Source organism: Musa acuminata, chromosome BXJ3-8 (assembly GCF_036884655.1).
Source record: "Musa acuminata AAA Group cultivar baxijiao chromosome BXJ3-8, Cavendish_Baxijiao_AAA, whole genome shotgun sequence".
NCBI lineage: Eukaryota > Viridiplantae > Streptophyta > Magnoliopsida > Zingiberales > Musaceae > Musa > Musa acuminata.
Window position 1 is genome coordinate 39,233,233 of NC_088356.1, and position 17,722 is coordinate 39,250,954.

At 38.0% G+C, this 17,722-nt stretch overlaps 2 protein-coding genes across 5 annotated transcripts; one reads left to right on the forward strand and one right to left on the reverse strand.

The window, feature by feature from the left end:
- Positions 1-674: 674 nt before the first annotated feature.
- LOC135644983 (probable tetraacyldisaccharide 4'-kinase, mitochondrial) lies at positions 675-7,478 on the forward strand. Of its 3 annotated transcripts, none has more exons than XM_065162989.1 (8): positions 675-914; positions 1,019-1,142; positions 2,693-2,926; positions 3,763-3,912; positions 4,362-4,571; positions 4,786-4,845; positions 6,741-6,821; positions 6,985-7,478. In XM_065162989.1, exons 1-8 carry the CDS (start codon positions 733-735, stop codon positions 7,138-7,140), a joined length of 1,197 nt encoding a protein of 398 aa, XP_065019061.1. In that variant the 5' UTR covers positions 675-732; the 3' UTR covers positions 7,141-7,478. The 3 variants fall into 3 exon arrangements, with proteins under 3 accessions (XP_065019061.1, XP_065019062.1, XP_065019063.1); XM_065162990.1 differs by having other exon boundaries at positions 4,362-4,424; XM_065162991.1 differs by lacking the exon at positions 3,763-3,912.
- A 3,433-nt stretch (positions 7,479-10,911) lies between these two features.
- Positions 10,912-17,502, reverse strand: LOC135644984 (arogenate dehydratase/prephenate dehydratase 6, chloroplastic-like). 2 transcript variants are annotated; one of them, XM_065162993.1, is made up of 11 exons: positions 16,876-17,501; positions 16,343-16,407; positions 16,155-16,247; positions 15,863-16,063; positions 15,713-15,793; positions 15,516-15,611; positions 12,797-12,874; positions 12,629-12,718; positions 12,475-12,542; positions 12,203-12,284; positions 10,912-11,171 (listed from the first exon to the last, which is right to left on the reverse strand). In XM_065162993.1, exons 1-11 carry the CDS (start codon positions 17,147-17,149, stop codon positions 11,115-11,117), a joined length of 1,185 nt encoding a protein of 394 aa, XP_065019065.1. In that variant the 5' UTR covers positions 17,150-17,501; the 3' UTR covers positions 10,912-11,114. The 2 variants fall into 2 exon arrangements, with proteins under 2 accessions (XP_065019065.1, XP_065019064.1); XM_065162992.1 differs by having other exon boundaries at positions 10,912-12,284; positions 16,876-17,502.
- Positions 17,503-17,722: the final 220 nt, after the last annotated feature.

The following is a 17,722-nucleotide window of genomic DNA, read 5'->3' on the forward strand; positions in this document are numbered from 1 at the left end:
TAAATAATGGTACATTGTTCTAGATAAAGATTTTATTTTCATAAAAAAATACTCAAAATATTGATAGTAAAACAAAAAGTTTTCAAATCATTATTTAACATAGTAAACATCAATACAACCCTAGAACCCTAGCTACACAATAAATTGAAAGCTTAAATTTTTTAATAAATATTTTTTAAAAAAATATACCTTAAAAAATTATCGAAGTTCCATGGCAAATAATGTTAGTTGTTGCTATAGTTTTGAAACCCTAGAAGCGTAAAACATTCGAACCCTAGAACCCACCTTATAATAATGATAGAATAGAAATTCGACACATGTAGATAATAAAACTTAATCCTAAACACAATAACACAAAATGTCAATAATGGTTTGAGGTTGTGAAGTATATTGAGGCAACGAAGATTAAATAGGAAGCAGTAAAAAATTAAAGATCATACAATACAGGTTGTGTCAATTAGTAAAAGTAAAACAGAAAGAGATGTATACCATATAATAAAAGCATTGGTTTAATTTAACTTAATTTTTTTATCTGATTTAATCCCTTGTGAACTCAAATGATTTTTTAAGATTAATATTATTTTTTTAAAAAATAAAAGGTGCCGTTTTGATATATATATATATATATATATATATATTGGTGAGGAATTCACCAACATGATATTTATGTTGCTACTTCGCCTGTTTTTGGTGGTTTCTTGAACCCACAGGGATTGAGCAGCAAAGAAGCACATGGAGGCGTTAAAGAGGGCGGTGATCCGAGTAGCCGCCACCCCGGATGGCCGCCTCCAGGAGCTGCCGTTCCTCCAACGCTCCCTCCTCCTCCCTCTTCTCTCCTTCGCTTCCTCTCTCTTCCGCCTCTCCGTCGCCCTACGCCGCCGTCTCTACCGCTTCGGCCTCCTCCCTCGACACAGGCAGAGCCTTAAACCCTCGATCCTCCTCGGTTCTTGTTCCCCTTTCTCTCTCTCTTTTGGATCTTGTGAGTTTGATGATCTTCTCGTTTTTTTTCCTCTTCCAGGTTGCCGGTGCCGGTAATCAGTGTTGGCAATCTGACATGGGGCGGCAATGGGAAGACGCCCATGGTGGAATTCATCGCCCGGATCTGTGTCGAGGCCGGAATCCCGCCTCTCATCCTCACCAGGGTAATCTTGATCAAGAAGCTTGGTTTCTTTAAATACCTTTATGTTATTTATGTAAAGCGTTTCCGTGTTCTTGTGGATCTGCAAAATGGGTTCGTTTGGTAATGATCCTTGTCAGGTGTCAGTTAGCTAAAGCATCGGAGTTGTCTCTAGGGTTAAAGAATATTATTGTTCACGACGCTAGGCACTGGTTATGAATCCAAACTCATTCTTTGACACAGAAATGATGTGTGCTTGATGAACCAGTGGCGATTTTCGAAGCATCTTGAAATGTCTTCAGTTGTTGCTTATTGATTCATTTCTTCTACCTCAGCCGTGATGCTCTATTGAACGTGGAACCAATTAATCATCATGTTGCTTGCATTATTTTTCGTCCAGAGCTTGTCAGATTACAAATGTTCTGCTTAAACATGGAACTGATATTTATCTTTCCAGAGAGAAGTTCCTTTTCTTCTGGAAACCAAATATGATCTCTAAGAACAAAGGCATCGACGGTGAAGCCGTGGCCTAACAAGGTGAAGCTTTATGGTTTCAGTTTCAGTTTCAGCTGAGGGATTGGAGGTTGTATTGTTGGATGTAGATTATTCGACATTCTGGTGCTTTAGGCATGATTCACCAGGGCCTTTTTCCTTCTCTCTTTTCTGCTAACCCATAGTCACAACTCACAACCTACAAAGGGAGGGAATAGACCAAAAACCTTAGCCATTGGTGAGAATTTCGTTCAGATCTTCTTCTGCTACTTACTGTCGTAGCAAGACAAAGGAAACCTTTTTCTATACTTTCAATTGCTTAGCTTAGCTTCTTCTGGGATCAACAGGCAGCAAAGCTGTAAAGTTATCTCAGTTGCAAGCCCAGGGCCTAAATTGCTAGATGTGCTGATAATTTCTTTAGAAACTATTTAGAAAAATTAACTCATTGAATAAATCGTAATGTTGTTATCTGATTTGTTAATTTTTCATACTTTTTGGTGCCTGATATCAGGCAACAAAATCGTAAAGTTAGTTTAGTGGCAAGTAGAAGGTGTACATTTTTGGTGCACATGATGTGCTTATCAATTACTCAAGAAGCTGCTTAGAAATTCTATTTTCTTTTTGAACTTTCCTTGATTCTTTTTATCTGCCAAACTATTGGACACTGTCTTTTCATTTTCCACTTCCTTTGTTATTAATGTGGGTTCTGGTATTATGTTTGTAATTAAGTAATTTGATGGCTCTCAATTATAGATATCACTTTGTATGCATTATTCTTTGTTTAATAAAGAAGCTTGGCCTTTGATAAAGCTAAAAAGCAGGAAAAGACCATGTAGCAATGCACCCTATGGCTTGTTATTTTTCTTAGACAAATGGTATGCTAATTTAAAGACAAATCAATGGGACGGATAATGTTCATTTCATCTTGTTCTTGGGTTAAACAGTATCGAATTAGGAATTTGATGCATAGGCTGTATCGCATCAAGATCGTGTCTTCAGCGTTGCTTCCTTTGATGAATCATGTCACTGGTTCTGTTTATGAGATATTATTTTACCATGACATAGTGGTTATCATCTTTGCAGGGCTATGCAAGTGGTGATGAAGCTAAAATGCTTGAGAGACATCTTTCAGGGACTTCTGCTAGGATTGGTGTAGGTGCAAACAGGACTGCTGTTGCAGCTTCTATATTTGAAAGGCATGGATACATGAAATTTGAAAACACATTATATTCAAAGAAACTCTCAAATCCTCACGAGTTTGGATCTGCATCAGAGAATGGAAAAGTTGGTGTTGCCATCCTGGATGATGGAATGCAGGTATTTATTTGTATTGTGCTATTTCTTATATGCATTCCAACAACTTTTTCAGATAATTGATAAGGAACCATTTGGTTGGTCGGCCATTGGTGCGGCCCGTAGGCTCGCGAGGAATTGTCCGTTTTATGTACCCGCACGGTTTTGCCCTTTCAGAGCTCGTGAGTTCTAAAAGGCACCTCTGAGGGTAAGGGAGATCTGGTGGATTTATGAGCCCTTGGTTCCCATACTCTTCAACCAATATGGGACTAAATAACTTTATCAGTGCTCCCTCATGTAGGGGAGGGGAGCCAAGGTGCATGGCTCGGGAGCGTGTTTGCTCAACCGAGGTGCAGGCCTCGGGCCCTCCTTCTAGCGCCAATCTGATAAGGGACAATTTGGTTGGTCGATCATTAGTGCAGCTTGTAGGCTTACGAGGAATTGCTCGTTTTGAGTGGTGGGTGTAGCCGTACGGTTTTGCCCTTTCAGAGCTCGTGAGCTCTAAAAGACGCCTTTTAGGATAAGAGATACCCGGTAGACTTATGAGCTCTTAGTTCTCATACTCCTCAACCAATGTGAGACTAAATGACCTTATCACTAATAACCCTGAAAATTATTTTTTTGTTATTATCCTATTAAACATTTGAAATCATGATGATCTTATTCAGACTATTTTAAGCTTTGTACCTTATCTAGGCAACATAGTTAGGATTACATCCTCTGCTTTCAAGTAGGTGAATAAGAAACACAATAATTTTCTGAAACCTGATTGTATCAGGTTATTTATCTGATTAAGTATGTTATTATTGATAACATAATCTGTTCTAACTTAATGTCCTCTTGTGTCTTTTGATAGGCAGCATTGGAGCATGTTGTGTGATGTGGAAATTGTTATGTTAAATGGCTTAATGCCTTGGGGGAACAACCATTTGATTCCGCGTGGGTCTTTGAGAGAACCACTGGGTGCACTTTCTAGAGCGGATATCATTGTAGTTCATCATGCAGATTTGGTATGTATCTGTGATCTGTAAAAGTTCTGCCTCTAACGTGTACTTGGTTTGAGGTGGAGAAGAAGCCTCCTAAGAGCTAATAATTTTTCCAAGTTATATTTAGTTGAAGAAAGATAGACAATAGTTTAAGCATGAGCTTTAGAGGCTTACATCCACATGTACTTATAGGTTACAAGCCTCATTCTCTTACTAGACTCCTAACTCAACTTTGTTCGAACTTCACATTATAAAATAAGAAGCTGAAAATACTTTAAAATTTCTTCCTGTTAATATGTGTCGCTGTCAACTTTGTCCCACAACCTTCATTGTGGTTGCCTACTGCCAGGAAAGGCCTGAGTGCCCTTTCTGCTTACTTTTTTTGGTCTCTATTGCTTACCAAGCTTGCATTAGATTGCAGATACCTTTTTCAGCCTTAAGTGAAGCTTCATTGACTACTTTGCTCTTTGCAGGTATCTGATGGGCAGCTTAAAGTCATAAAGTCAAAGATGCAGACTGTTGATGCATGCCATGCGGTATTTTTCACTAGATTGGCACCATCACACTTTTTTGAAGTCAAGAATCAGCACTCAACATTGCCACTCAGTGTGGTGCTTAACAGGGTTGTACTGTGTGTTTCTGCCATTGGTTTTCCAAATGCTTTTGTCCAGGCAGTTGGGAAGGTTGTCCGATATTTTCACTTTGGTTCAATTGGGGTGTTCAATATAAATTAAATATTATTTTGCCAAATATTTAGTATATTCTAAACATGTAACAAAAGCATTAATGTTTATTTATTGTTCGAAGTTTCTTTTGAAGTCGTATTCGTTAAACTATCAGATTAAGTAACTCCTGGTTGCTGTATTCTTTTTTAAAGTTCTCGCCTGTCTTTTGCAGATTGGGCCATTGCTTGTTGATAGGTTAGACTTCGGTGATCATCACTCCATTCAATTAAATGTGAGTATCTTTTTTTCCTCCCACTGTTGCTGTAAATATGTATCTGTATGATTTATTTTGTCAGTTGCTGAAGAATTGGTGACTTGACAAAAAGTAATTAGCATCTGCTAGAGAATCTATTGAATGTTAAAATTATGAAAGACTTCCAGGTGGTTTTCTCCATATATGGAGGGCTACTAAAGCAAATCATATGGGGAAACCTACCAAATAATGAATTGACTATATGATGAAGAAACCAGGAATTAGTTTTTTATTATGAAGTGGTACATATAATGGAATAACAGCCATACTGCATGATACATGTTGGTACTTATTCCAAACCCAATTAATTGGTAACTAATCAATCTTAAACGGGTTAGGCTGGAATGGGTACCCAAGAAACCTTACCTGCTGTCATCTCTACCCTCCATCTTTCTATTTCCACACATCTCTCTTTTTCAATTTTCTCCAATTTTCCATTTTTAGCCTGTGGCTTTGTCTTGGTATTTTAAAATTGTGTGAAACCTGATATTAACTCATACATGCAATCCTTGGTATATGTTATATGCAATAAGATGGAGCAGCATAACAACATGTACCTTCTTTAAAATCCTTTTTTAGGTTGTTAAAATTCTGGACTACAGCAAGAGTTTTGTAAAGCTTGTAATAGGCATTAAAGAACATTGCTGGTGCATTAACAAAATAATGAAAAGGTGAGTTTTATGCCATCCATGTTTATGAAAAGACAAAAAGGTTGCTATGAAAGATGTTCTGATCTTGTCTGCAGCTCCATTCCACCAAGTGGGATTTCCTATTTCCAAAAGGAAAGTTGTCCTCCAACTGACCTAATATATTATACAGTGAAGGATTCACCAGAATAGTCCTGGTTGGACTCACACCAGTCAGATGAAACCATCCGTGAATTTTTTTTCTTGCAAAGATCAATGTTTATTTCATATTCTCTTGGCACATTGTACTAAATAAATTTATGTAGCCAAGTAACTGAAGGTATATTAGCATTATGTAATCAAACCACAATTTCATTATTTTACTTAAGCTCATATTTCACGAACGAAGTTACATAATGGAAGATAATGCATTATATGACATGTGGTACTATAATTTAAAAATTGCTGGGCATTGCTATTTTGGATGTTATCCAGTATCTAGGTTGTATGGTTCCAGAAGGTCATGTCATCCATCAGCTAGTGCTAATTGTTGTTTTCTGTGACCTGAGCATTGTGCCATGTGATTCACATCAAGCATTGGATTGTGTGGACACCTTCGTGTGCACAAGATTATAGGAAAGTTGTTTGACTAAATATGCTTTTCTGCATGAACATGAATGCTTGGCTTGTGAGTAGAACTCAGGACCTGTTTGGAATCATTTCTTTTTCCTGTCAAAAAACAGAGTTGAAAAATATCATTCATAATGATTGCTATTTCTTCTGACACATGATACTGTTTCAATTATTTCTGGTAGTTAAAAAAAAAGGATTTTTGCTTCTGAAAATAACAAAAGTGTGACTTGTGAGTCATGAGTGGTATTGGTCTCCTAGAAAGACAGTTCATACTTATCTTCTCGGTCCAGTCCATATATATATATATATATATATATATATATATATATATATATATATATATATGTTTACCGAACTGTAGAATTGTTGTGGGACTTCGACCATTTGACATGTGCTGAAAGATGCTAATCCTAATATTGATTGGCTACTATTATTTTCTTTCATGAAGTACTTAATGTAGGGATGAGATTACTTCCGTAAGATAAAATATCTTAAATCTTATTTTTGCAAGCATGGAAAATATGTGGCATAGTTTCAGTTAAAGCGATTAGTTTTATTTGCTTGTTACTTTATATGTGGTTCATCTGAAGGCTTGTTGAATCTCCAAATATATAGGATATTGAGATGATCAAAGAGAGACTTGGCAAACTCAAGGATAGATTCAATACTGAAGTTGTTGCAGTGGTGACGGAAAAGGTATCATTGCAATTTTGATTTACTTTTTTAGTTTTTAAAATCATTCATGGGAGACTACTCAGAAGGTTTAAGAAACACAAAGAATTGAATCAAAAGCTTAAACTGTCATTTGTTTCATTACTTGGTATCAACCTGGGTATTGGATTATTTTTCTTCTGGTCAGGACTATGATCGTGATGCACTAATTTTAAGGGAGATACACAATTTTGATGTTCTGGTCCTGTGTTCTTCTTTTCAAATCATGCCATCTTACGGACAGGGAGAGGATACCTTTAGGAGGAAGCTCAAGGAGCTGATAATTTCAAAGTTTGGAGGATGAAACATGTTTTTGCTCAAGTTTTCTTCTCTGTTATGTCTCAGCTGAGTTAAATCTCAGTAGCACCCATTCCCTCTGCCGGCAAGGACATTCCCTCTTTATGATCCTCTAGCTTGGCCGGTCCTCTGCACACTTGGTGCAGCTCTTGTCCTGGTGGCGGTCTCTAAACAAGAAAAAGAAAAAAAAGAGCAAAATATACAATCGTTGTAATTTAATTTCTTTTTACTGTTGATGTAATTTAATTTCTCGTTGTAGTCATCTAGTGGAATGGTTAAAAGAATAACATCAAAACCTGAACCTGGTAATAAATTGGTATTGAATTGCCTGAGTTATTTCCTAAAGATCAAAGTTCGACAGCCTTTTTTGTGTGACTTGTGTTACCCAGGTTTGCGATAAGCAGTGATAGAACTCCATTCATCCAAAGAACCTCCATCATCACAACTTGGAACTCCCCAGATTTATTATCGTCTGATGTTTTGTGAGGCTTTTTAGCGTGTCAGAGTTTTCAATCACCACATGTGAAAGTGTTCCGAGTCAGATGTGCTGCGTACATCACATTGATGAATGTTCGTGGACCTGTCTGTTTCTATTGTCGGTGAGTGATCTTATCGTCCAAGGCGTTTTACACACAACACGAGTGGAGGGGAGGGGAGGGGAGGGGAGGGGAGGGGAAGAAGATAGCGATTCTGAAAAGCGATTAACTAAGCCTAATACTAAATAAGGCAGTTAATCCACCTGAGGCCTGAGAAAATTAAGAACAAGCTGCTGTGTCGCACCAAGCAAACAACAGTTAATGTTAGGCTCCCAACAGAAGAAACTTGAATAGCCCACAACAGCCACAGCCACAGCCACAGCCACAGCCACAGCGATTTATTTGGCAAGTGTAACAACACCTCGCGTGAAACCATTAATTAATTGATTGCTTCTCCTATGCCAGACAGCAGAAGCATCACATCGATAGCTTTCACATCTCAATCGTGGCATTAATACAAGTCCCTTGTCATCGGTGGTGGTTTCCTATTACTCGTTCATACTTACTGTCTTTTACATTCGTCCTTTGCCATGATCAAGAAAGTAATAATACATTATTAGTTAGTTAGTTAGTTAGTTAAACTGCTAAAGCAGCAACACGAATGTTGCCAATAAAACGGGTTCAATTACAAGTTGGAGTATTTCTATTAGCAAAAAAAAAATGTATTGTTAGTTTTACATTTCTTATGTCGAAAAATTGTTATGTGAACAAAAATGTATTTACATGCTACACATTTCTTGTACTTTGACTAGACTAATATATCCCTAGTCGTCATCTTAATTTGACAAGAAATTTGGGCATGGGACAAATGGTCCCATCGAAGCTACAGTAATATAACTCTGGCTGGTCGTCTGCTGCTGCTGCTGCTGCTGCAGAACCACACCCCGAAGTAGCAAAAGAAAGTAAAAAAAGTCGAAGCAAAACAAGAAGAACAACGTCGGTAAAGGCTCCGGTCGAGCCCCACCAGCTCCAGTGGTGATAGATAGGCAGGACAAAGGCTGCATCGATGCTCTGAAGCTTGGCAAGAAGCACATGGAAATGGTGTTGGTCACCCCACAGAGAGATGAGATGATGATCCCGAAGAAGTTTAATGCACCCCCCAACAAACAAACCCAAGGCGAGTCACACCTCTTGACTCCACCAAATCATTGTGTCTGTGTGGTCCACCAGGTCCTTCCTTCTCTTCCATCCGATACATCATTGTTGAGGTCTCTCCTTTGCACAACTCCCTACTCGGTATCTTTCTCATTTCCATGTTCATTCTTTCACTCATCTGAATAATGCTCCTGTGAGAGAGAGAGAGAGAGAGAGACAAAATATATGACGGATGACTATTAGGCAACTTTACTGATGATGTCTTCTTGGCTCTATTCAGATCATTCAGAAGAAGGAAGGATCATCCACATACTCAACTATTTATAATATCCCTAAATGCTTCCCCCTTTTTCTTTGTGGACTCCTAGTACTTTGTCTACATGCATTAGACTCCTAGTTAACAGCAGACATATGACAGATGATTCCTAGGCAATTTTACTGGCTACAGCCAATATAAACGTGTACTGCCTCGAGACTTGTTCATGTCGATGTGGTTCTCTATCAGCTTCGCTTCCTTCATCCTCTACTCTTTCAACATCACCACGAAAAGTTCGCGAGCGGAGAACTACAGCGGAAGAACAACTCTATTACGACTCGGATGAAAGGAAAACCTCATGTTTCTCCCCTCTGTTTCCGCAACTACTCTTGCCTCCATCCTCGGACAATCCGAACTTTGCATGACACGTAGCTCGCGGCAGAGACGCCGATGAACATCGGCGATACTGATCTGTTTGAGTTCGCCGCCCGTCGTCGAGGAGGAAGAACGAGCACAGGATGAGATAGATCTGAAAGGGAGCGGTTGATGACATGGGAGGTATTGGCGTGCCTCAATCTGAAGACACGGCCGGATAATGTGCTCGAACGGGCCTTGTCTTTGGATTGAGCCGCGTCAATATCTCCCTCCGTCATACACTCACGTCTGAGGTACGCTTTCACTTTCTTTCTTGTTGAAAGAAGAAGCCTTTTTTTCTGCTATCTCAGCTACACAGATCGATCTTTCTTCTCCTTTGGGCATGTCTTTTAATGCTTTTGACTATGAAACAACGGATTCTCTTCCTTTAAGATTTATCCGAGTAAAATACTTTGGACGCCATCTCTGCAATCATTCAAAACTACGACCTTTGGAAGAGAACACAAACCATACAAAGTTGGCATTTTTAGCTTCCTGACAAGGAAAGCATGTCTTCAGGGTCCGATGATGCCTGCGAGTCAGCAGAAGAAAGATTCCTCTACTTTATCGCTCCCATCAACCCATCACTTCGTAGTAAATGCATAGATTAGTACGGGAATCTAATGGGGAAACTCACAAGGACATGATCATGGGTGTTCCAATCAGCTCATCACTTCACCTGAAGAAGGCCTATCAACAACAACACAATATTAATTAAGCTTGGAGCTAAGGAAAGCCACCAAAGTATTTGGGCAGAAATTATGCATCGAGTAGAAATTTCCAGTACTCGTCCGGCGGTGCATGCAACCCAAAATCTACATCAGCTCAGATTTTTTTTCTTGTCCAACAATGAGTTACTGGTGCATGCTGAAAACTGGAGATTTCGTTTTCTTTCTTTTTACCTTTTTGTTCCTGAGATCGGTGGTTAGGTCAACCCTGTAAAACTTGTGGGGGAAAAGAATGGTAATGAAATCTGAAGAATCATACTTGGGATGAGAAACTTGTTTTTCATTTTCTAGGATCAGTACTCCCACACACTTTTCTTACTTTGTTGATTTTTTCCACAAATCTTTTACTACTACTTCCAAACAAAATTTGCATTCTCCATTCTTATTAGGTAACAAAAAAATCATGATTATGGTAAATGCGTTGATCTCGATTAATTTCTAAAAGAAATCTAGTTAGCTTGATACAAAATCTTGATTTTGTTTTCCAAATGGATCACTTTAAATTGTTGTTATATTGAAACCTAATTTGGTGTGTGCTTGAACGCACGTGCGTGCGCACGCATGCACGTGCGTGCTTGTGTGTGTGTGTGCATGTGTACGTGTAAATCGTAATAGCTAACACGTTGGATCTCTTACGGTTGCCATTTGAAGATCCATGTAAGACTCAGATTGCAAGAAAATAATGGCACACAATTCTTATTGCTGCACTCTTTTAGAAAACACCAAAGCTGAAGATAGATGAATCAATGTGAAAGAATAATAGGATCAAGTTTTCTTGATGGGATTAGACAATGTAAAACTTACAAGGAACTGGAAACAGGATGTTCATATCCTTCATTAGAGAGAACCCTTTGAGCTTCTAGGAGAGCATTCATCAGCATAAATTTTCGACAAATGAACCTTGATCGGGCCTTGTCTTAGTAATGTATGTAGGAAAATTTCTTTGGAGATATTACAGAGTTATATCCATTGGAAAAGAGCCTAGAACTCGAAGAAATGTAACAAATTCCTGCACAAGCAAAACTAGGTTAATGGAGTAACACAATGAAGACCTTTACCTTCCAACAAGAGTCATCATAGACTAAATGGTGAAGGTGCCCTCACTTGTGCACAACTGCAGTCTCAACTGTTTCTCAGTGAATAATAACATGAAGAAGGTGATAGTTTATGCTACTAAAATGATTTTATCAAATCTTGACTAGTGATTTGTTTACAAGTTTACATTCATGACTCCGCTGAAATGAGGAAAAAAAACAACTTGATAAATGTATGAAGAAAAATGAAAAGACCATCCTACATCTGAACTTATTAGTCGTGTCATTAAACACTAAGCAACAAAAAAAGGGTTTAGCAATGAAGAAACAAGGAAAGAAGTAGAAGTTTATCTTTCAAGATCATAAATGATCAAAATTGTCTGCTTAATTCAATATAATATGATATCATTAGATGATGAAATCTTCCTACTTCAAAATGACCAAGACGGACATAAATGGTGAAGGTGTCCTGAAACTTCTGCAGAACCGCCGTCTTAACTGTTCCTCAGTGAATAATAACATTAAAAAGGTTATCGTTTGTGCTAAAGAATAATCTAAAGATGAGTGTTACACTTTTTTTGGGTATTAGGTTAATGCTTTGATATTTCCCACCAGCAATCATTTCCTTCTATTCTAATTTGTGTTTTCGTAAAAGCTGTTGTAATCTATTAATTTCATCCCCTAGCTAATGTTTTCTTTAAAGGATGACCTCATGTCCTTGGACCTAGAAAATGTACCAGGATTTCCAAACTGTTCTTTGGTATGACTTCACACAGACTAGCATATATATATATATATATATATATATATATATATATACATATATATTCTGAAATATTTATAAGTACAGGTAAATGTTTTTCCAATTCACTAATCCCTGGATAAGTAGACAAGCTCCTGCAGGAAAATGTCAGCGGCGACAACAACTTGACAGGGGTTTTCATTGTGATTTCTCAAAAGTGTAAGAACTAAAGTAAGACAGAGAAGTAGGCTTTTTTTTTCTGACCTGTAGGTTGGACAAGGCATTTTGTGCACGGGGCTCCGCCATGGATGCTTCAAAATCAATGTAGAAAAGATAATCAAAGTACCTAAGATGAAAGTTACCACTTAAACCATGGCATACGTACCAAACATTTAATAGATACAATAGTTATGTGTAACCAATTATTTTCCCATAATCATAATAATAATTACATTAAGATGGTAGAGTTGTAAGTACATGCACTCAATCTGCAAGAAAATTGGAGAACAAAAAAGGAAAGAGAATGGAGAACTTACTTGGCAGTACCATGATCTGTATAATCAACAAACCTCAGAGGGCGTTTACGTTGTGGCCTGCTCTCTATCTACAATTTGCAATAAGAAAAATGCAATTAACTCTAACAAATTAGGTAAGCTCTTTAGGCTAGAAATATTGATCTATATGTCAGACCTTTGTCAGATTTATATTTCTAAGAGCAAAAACTGCCAATGCTTTATACAGTACCCCAGAACCATCTTCAAGAGTGAATACAATGCTTGTCTGAAACAATTAGCAAAAGAGTTTGTTTTCATATCACTCCAACAGATAAAAATAAGAGGAAGCAAGTCTGTTGACTACCTTAAAAGGACAGCCAATCCTTGGAATTATGGGTTCCCGAGCCAGAATCAGAAAACGTGTAATATTAAAAGAGATGTCCTGCCATGTTTGTTACAAAATGTTACCATGAACAATGAGAACTCAGAGCAGCTAGAGATGGAACGGCTGGAGGACTCAAAATTCTGAATCAACAGGAGATTGCTATATATGCTAAAATTAACTTGAAAACTATATGTTGAATTATATGGTATGAAGGTGTAATTTGATGGTGAAGCATAATCGACATATATATCTGGCATTAATGATAATCTGATTAAAAAGAAAAGGACGTAACCAATGCACGAGGCTTCCGCCAATGCAGGGTCTAGAGAGGGTCAATGTATGTAGTCTTACCTTGAAATATTTAAAGAGGCTATTTTTGTAACTCGAACCTTGTACCAAGGCCCACCCTCATTAATGATAATTTGATTGCTAATCCCAAACTTAGGGAAGTGCAGCCTTAGATGTAAAATAAAGATCCCAAGTAAACGACTTCCCACATGTATAAATTACTAGTGTTCTAACCTATTACAATTTACAAGCATATTAGTTCCTATTATCTTTCTGAACTTTACTGATAGGCCAAGACTCCAGTACCCTAAGTGACTGCAGAGTTTAGGACCCTTTGCAAAAACATGTCATGTGGTAGTTAGCAAGTTTTGCAAATTGTTCAGCTCAATGTATTAAAAAAGGTGTATGTGAGGAATAAAGAACTGCAAATAGTGCTCCACCTAGTGAGTCATAATTTGCAATACAGACAGCAACGACGATTACACTAGAGCTATGTGGCCAAACTTTTGTGTGGATGAACTGCCATGCTCGAGCAATTGTGTTGCATCATAAGATAAATGAACTTTAAAGCAGCCATTGTTGATGATTGTTCTTAAAAATTTCCTGTCCTAGAATGTACCATAAAATGAGACCAGGGAGCAGTCATGAATATTAATTTGCAAAATAATGCAGCCTGTGTTTGGAGCAGACACGTCTGAATGATTACTAGTGCAGACTGGAGATCCTTTATCTCAAGGTTTTGCAGACTCTTGTTGGTTATGGAGGCTGGTGTTTTGGACACCAAACAAGCAGAAGACATGGTGCTCGACACAAGTTATCATGGCCAGTATGATGTTTGCCAAAAAATTTCATACGTAATCATTCTTTTAAATTAAACTGTAGAGCTAAAATCAAGTTTCACTTTTGAAGAAGTTTTTCGATGTATTTCCTTTATCTGCAAAGGATACTATAGGAATTTGATCTTTAAAATTAGGAGCTATTTGAAGGAGATCCTGCAGGAAACTTCTACTACAATGAGAAAACATCAGATATGTTGTTGCTATTATGAAAGAACAGGATTGCATAGAGATTAAATTGCAAAGAAGAGATAAACAATCAGAGAAAATAGGTTAACAGACATGAAAATAAACAGCAGAAAAGAAAAAAAAAGGCAATAGGAAATTCCATTTGCCAGAGAATCTTTTCACATATGACAAACATCTGAGAATACAATAGCTGCAAGCATCTTTCAATAGAATCAAAAGCAGACACATTTCTGCACACACCTTTCCTAACTAAGACTTGTGGACCCTTATAAGAGTAAATTAACACAAACCAAGTAAAAGTACCTCAAAGATAAGAAGAAAAAGTAAACATAAATTAAGCAGAAGTCATCTAAAAACCTAATCTAGAATCAAAATTGACTTGGTTTATTACAGAGCTAGCAATCAAACAACAGATGGTCTTACCATGCAACTTTGTCGACATGCTAATTCTTAAGGAAAATGTTTGATTGCAATTGGAAGGATATCAAAAGTTGCATTGCATTATGAATATTACCCTAGTTAAAGATCCTGATGTAATTGGATCCTAATAGATGATTAATAAACCACGAATTTTAATCTAGTTCAGATAATTGTTCTAGCAGACAACAAAAGTGAGTTCACAAGCAAAAAAACCCTCATGCATAGATCAAGTGAAGAATAATCAGCATAACAGAATTTAGACTCTTGAATCAATGACACTGAACTGTACCACAAACAAGCCTCATGGCTGGCTTTTTTTACTTAAAAAAAAAATGAAAGAAATCTTCATTACATTAGATGGCATAAATGACACTCACATGTGAACTCAAACTTGAGACCTATCACTTATGCAATAATGCACTAACCAACAGAGACAGCCTTATGGTTGATATTTTATCGAATCTTGATACAATATATAAGTACCATTCCATATCAGTCTTCTCTCAGTAGACAATAGATTCACAATTTAAAGCTCCAAAAGATGAACAATTTGATAAGAGGAGTCAGACAATAAGATGATGATAGTTTAGAACTCGGTTATGTTCATGGAAACCAGATCATATAGGAAATCCAGATAAGATTCATGTCAGCTTGAGATAGAATGGAGAAACAGATACAACTCACATTAGCTCAAGATAAGGAATTAAGTCAAGTCTATCCTTGGTCACTAGAAGGTGATAGATGAAAAGGGGCATCAAAAGGCCCCAAAGATCTGAGCAGAATATTACTGATTTAGAACATTGATAAGCCATAATATTCCAAGTATTTTAGGGTGATGACTAGGCAGAATACAACTGATATAAAGTTTGAAAATGAGGGATGTCTATCACTGATTATGTAGGACATCCCAGTGTAAGGGCAAGGGTACATAAAACAATTTTTTTGTGATAGAAAACATCAATTACCTGTATCTTGTCCTCAAGTATATGAAGCCCGTATATCTCTGCAGCTTGGGCACTTGCAATTGCTCCAACATCTCCTAAACCTTTTGAAGCTATCAACTGGGAGAATGTTAAGAAAGCTAACAAAATATAGAATCCTCTACACGATACTGATAATGTGAAAAGGCAACAAGTATGGAACAAATGTATAAAAGCATTACCCGAGCAGCACCAGCAGTATCATCAAAACTCTCTCGAATGACGCCTAATTTGCTCAGTGCAATCTCGCATTGCCCAAGTGCCTGCAAGTGATATGTTGTTGAGAACCACAAAATCGAGATATATTAAACATCAGACGAATAGATATCAACCTGCGGGTGGCTTAAGACACGTTTTAGCTCCTTTTTTTTCACACCTGGCAGAGCCATAAGACAGTGGTCAACAGCCAATTGCACCTCACCCACAATATGCAAACTATGAGAAAGAAGCAAGTCATGAGTCCGATGATAGCTTCCAAATGATGAATTCTCAATTGGAAGAACTGCTTTATCAGCCAGCCAAAGTTGGACCGCCTGCAAATGAGAGAGTAGAGTCTGGTTGAAGATGACATTTTGTTTAAATTTTTGATTAATGTGGTACTTTCAACATGCTACAATCAAGAACCTTGAAAGCAACTTCAAACTGTTCGCATGGAACTGCTTGACAATCTGGGTATACTTTACGAGCAGCAGCCTCACCGAATGCACCTGGGCAACCCTACGCATAACAAGAGAAGAACACCGATGTTTATGCAAAGCTTTAAGAGTCACTATGGAAAACACAAACAGCAGTTAATATACCAAAAGGGATACCTGATATGCTACACGTATGTTAGGTTTATGGCCAGAAACAGAAAGATCTGTTGAAGACAATGGTTCTGCAAATTTAAACGAAAGGGATTACTAAGCAAAATGTCACATAACTTTTATACTATGGCGTATCTTTATCACGGAAGTTTCAATGATGAGTTATCAATGGTACAACAGCTAAAGAAATGGAATCTAAAATACGAACTAGCAGCATTACTGTGACCTTATGATACGTTCATCAATAGACCGAGACATGCCACACACAAATACATAAACACAATAGTAAAACCATCAAATTTCTAACATAAACTGCCTAATATAAATTCACATCTTTCCCTCTCAAGAAAGCATGAAATAGCATCAGCAGAAAGAAACCAGAGTAGGACAGTTTTCATGCATTTCATCACATTGCACTCAAACATCCAAACATTAGAAACAAATCCACCTCAATCTTACTCCACCAATCAGTAACAGCAAATCACCAACGTCCACGCAAGTAGAAAAGGAAAGTACTCAAATCCAAATCGAAAACCCACTTGGGAGCGGGAGCAAACTAAGGTTCTGGTTCCTTACGGACTCCTCCTCGGGAGGAGTTGGAGTCAAGGAGAAAGAAGCCCGCGGCAATGACAAGCTCTCATCTTTCACCAGCTTAACGGACAAACCGAAATGCTTCGGTCTCCTGCCTTGCGCCCTCTCCCGCCTCCAAGCTGGCACCGGCACCGACAGCGCTACCGGCTTCCCATGTCCCAGATCCCTCCAACGCAGACGGCGGGCGCCACAAGAACACGTCCCCGGAGCCTTCAAATCCATCCTCTGCTTCGGGATTCCGAGATTTCAGGGCCCAGATCGCGCCATTTCATCAGAGAGGGAAGATGAGAGGAATTGTACTGGAAACTTAGGCAGGTAGGAGAAAACGGAACTTTTCGATGCGTGCGGATGCTTCGAATGCTACAAATGTTTGAAAGGCTACTGTTGGTGGCCGGCGCAGGCAGAGATCGCTCTTAAAGCGAGCCAGGTGCGGTGCTTCTACCAGTTCAAAGACACGGACGGTTGAACGGCAAATCTTTTGGTTATCGACAAGGATTCTGTCAGCGAATCTTAGGGTTACCTCGTTTACTGTTCATGTCAAGTATCGGTGGGATTAGTGGACAGTGGTCGAGTATATGAGGATGGAAGCATTCAACAGGATTTCCTTCTCGTTAGTTTGAATGCTAAACACAGATGTAATGCGACAATTTTAGTGTACGGTAGATTTGTTTTTAAGCCAACGAGCCCTCAACCACTTTTGATGATTTTGGATTCAATAATTCATGATTTACTCTTTTTTCTTTGTTGTTTTACAATTCAAAATTTTCGAGAAGCTTATCATTTAGTAAAAGAAAA

Excerpts from the sequence above, each read along its gene's own strand:
- LOC135644984 (XM_065162992.1), bottom strand. The coding sequence starts at position 17,149 with ATGGATTTGAAGGCTCCGGGGACGTGTTCTTGTGGCGCCCGCCGTCTG. Across the intron at positions 12,875-15,515 it reads TACTTGAGGACAAGATACAG|GACATCTCTTTTAATATTAC; the intron begins GTAATTGATGTT and ends CAAACATGGCAG. Across the intron at positions 12,719-12,796 it reads GGATTGGCTGTCCTTTTAAG|ACAAGCATTGTATTCACTCT; the intron begins GTAGTCAACAGA and ends TAATTGTTTCAG.
- LOC135644983 (XM_065162989.1), top strand. The coding sequence starts at position 733 with ATGGAGGCGTTAAAGAGGGCGGTGATCCGAGTAGCCGCCACCCCGGAT. Across the intron at positions 4,572-4,785 it reads TTGTCCAGGCAGTTGGGAAG|ATTGGGCCATTGCTTGTTGA; the intron begins GTTGTCCGATAT and ends TGTCTTTTGCAG. Across the intron at positions 6,822-6,984 it reads TTGCAGTGGTGACGGAAAAG|GACTATGATCGTGATGCACT; the intron begins GTATCATTGCAA and ends TCTTCTGGTCAG.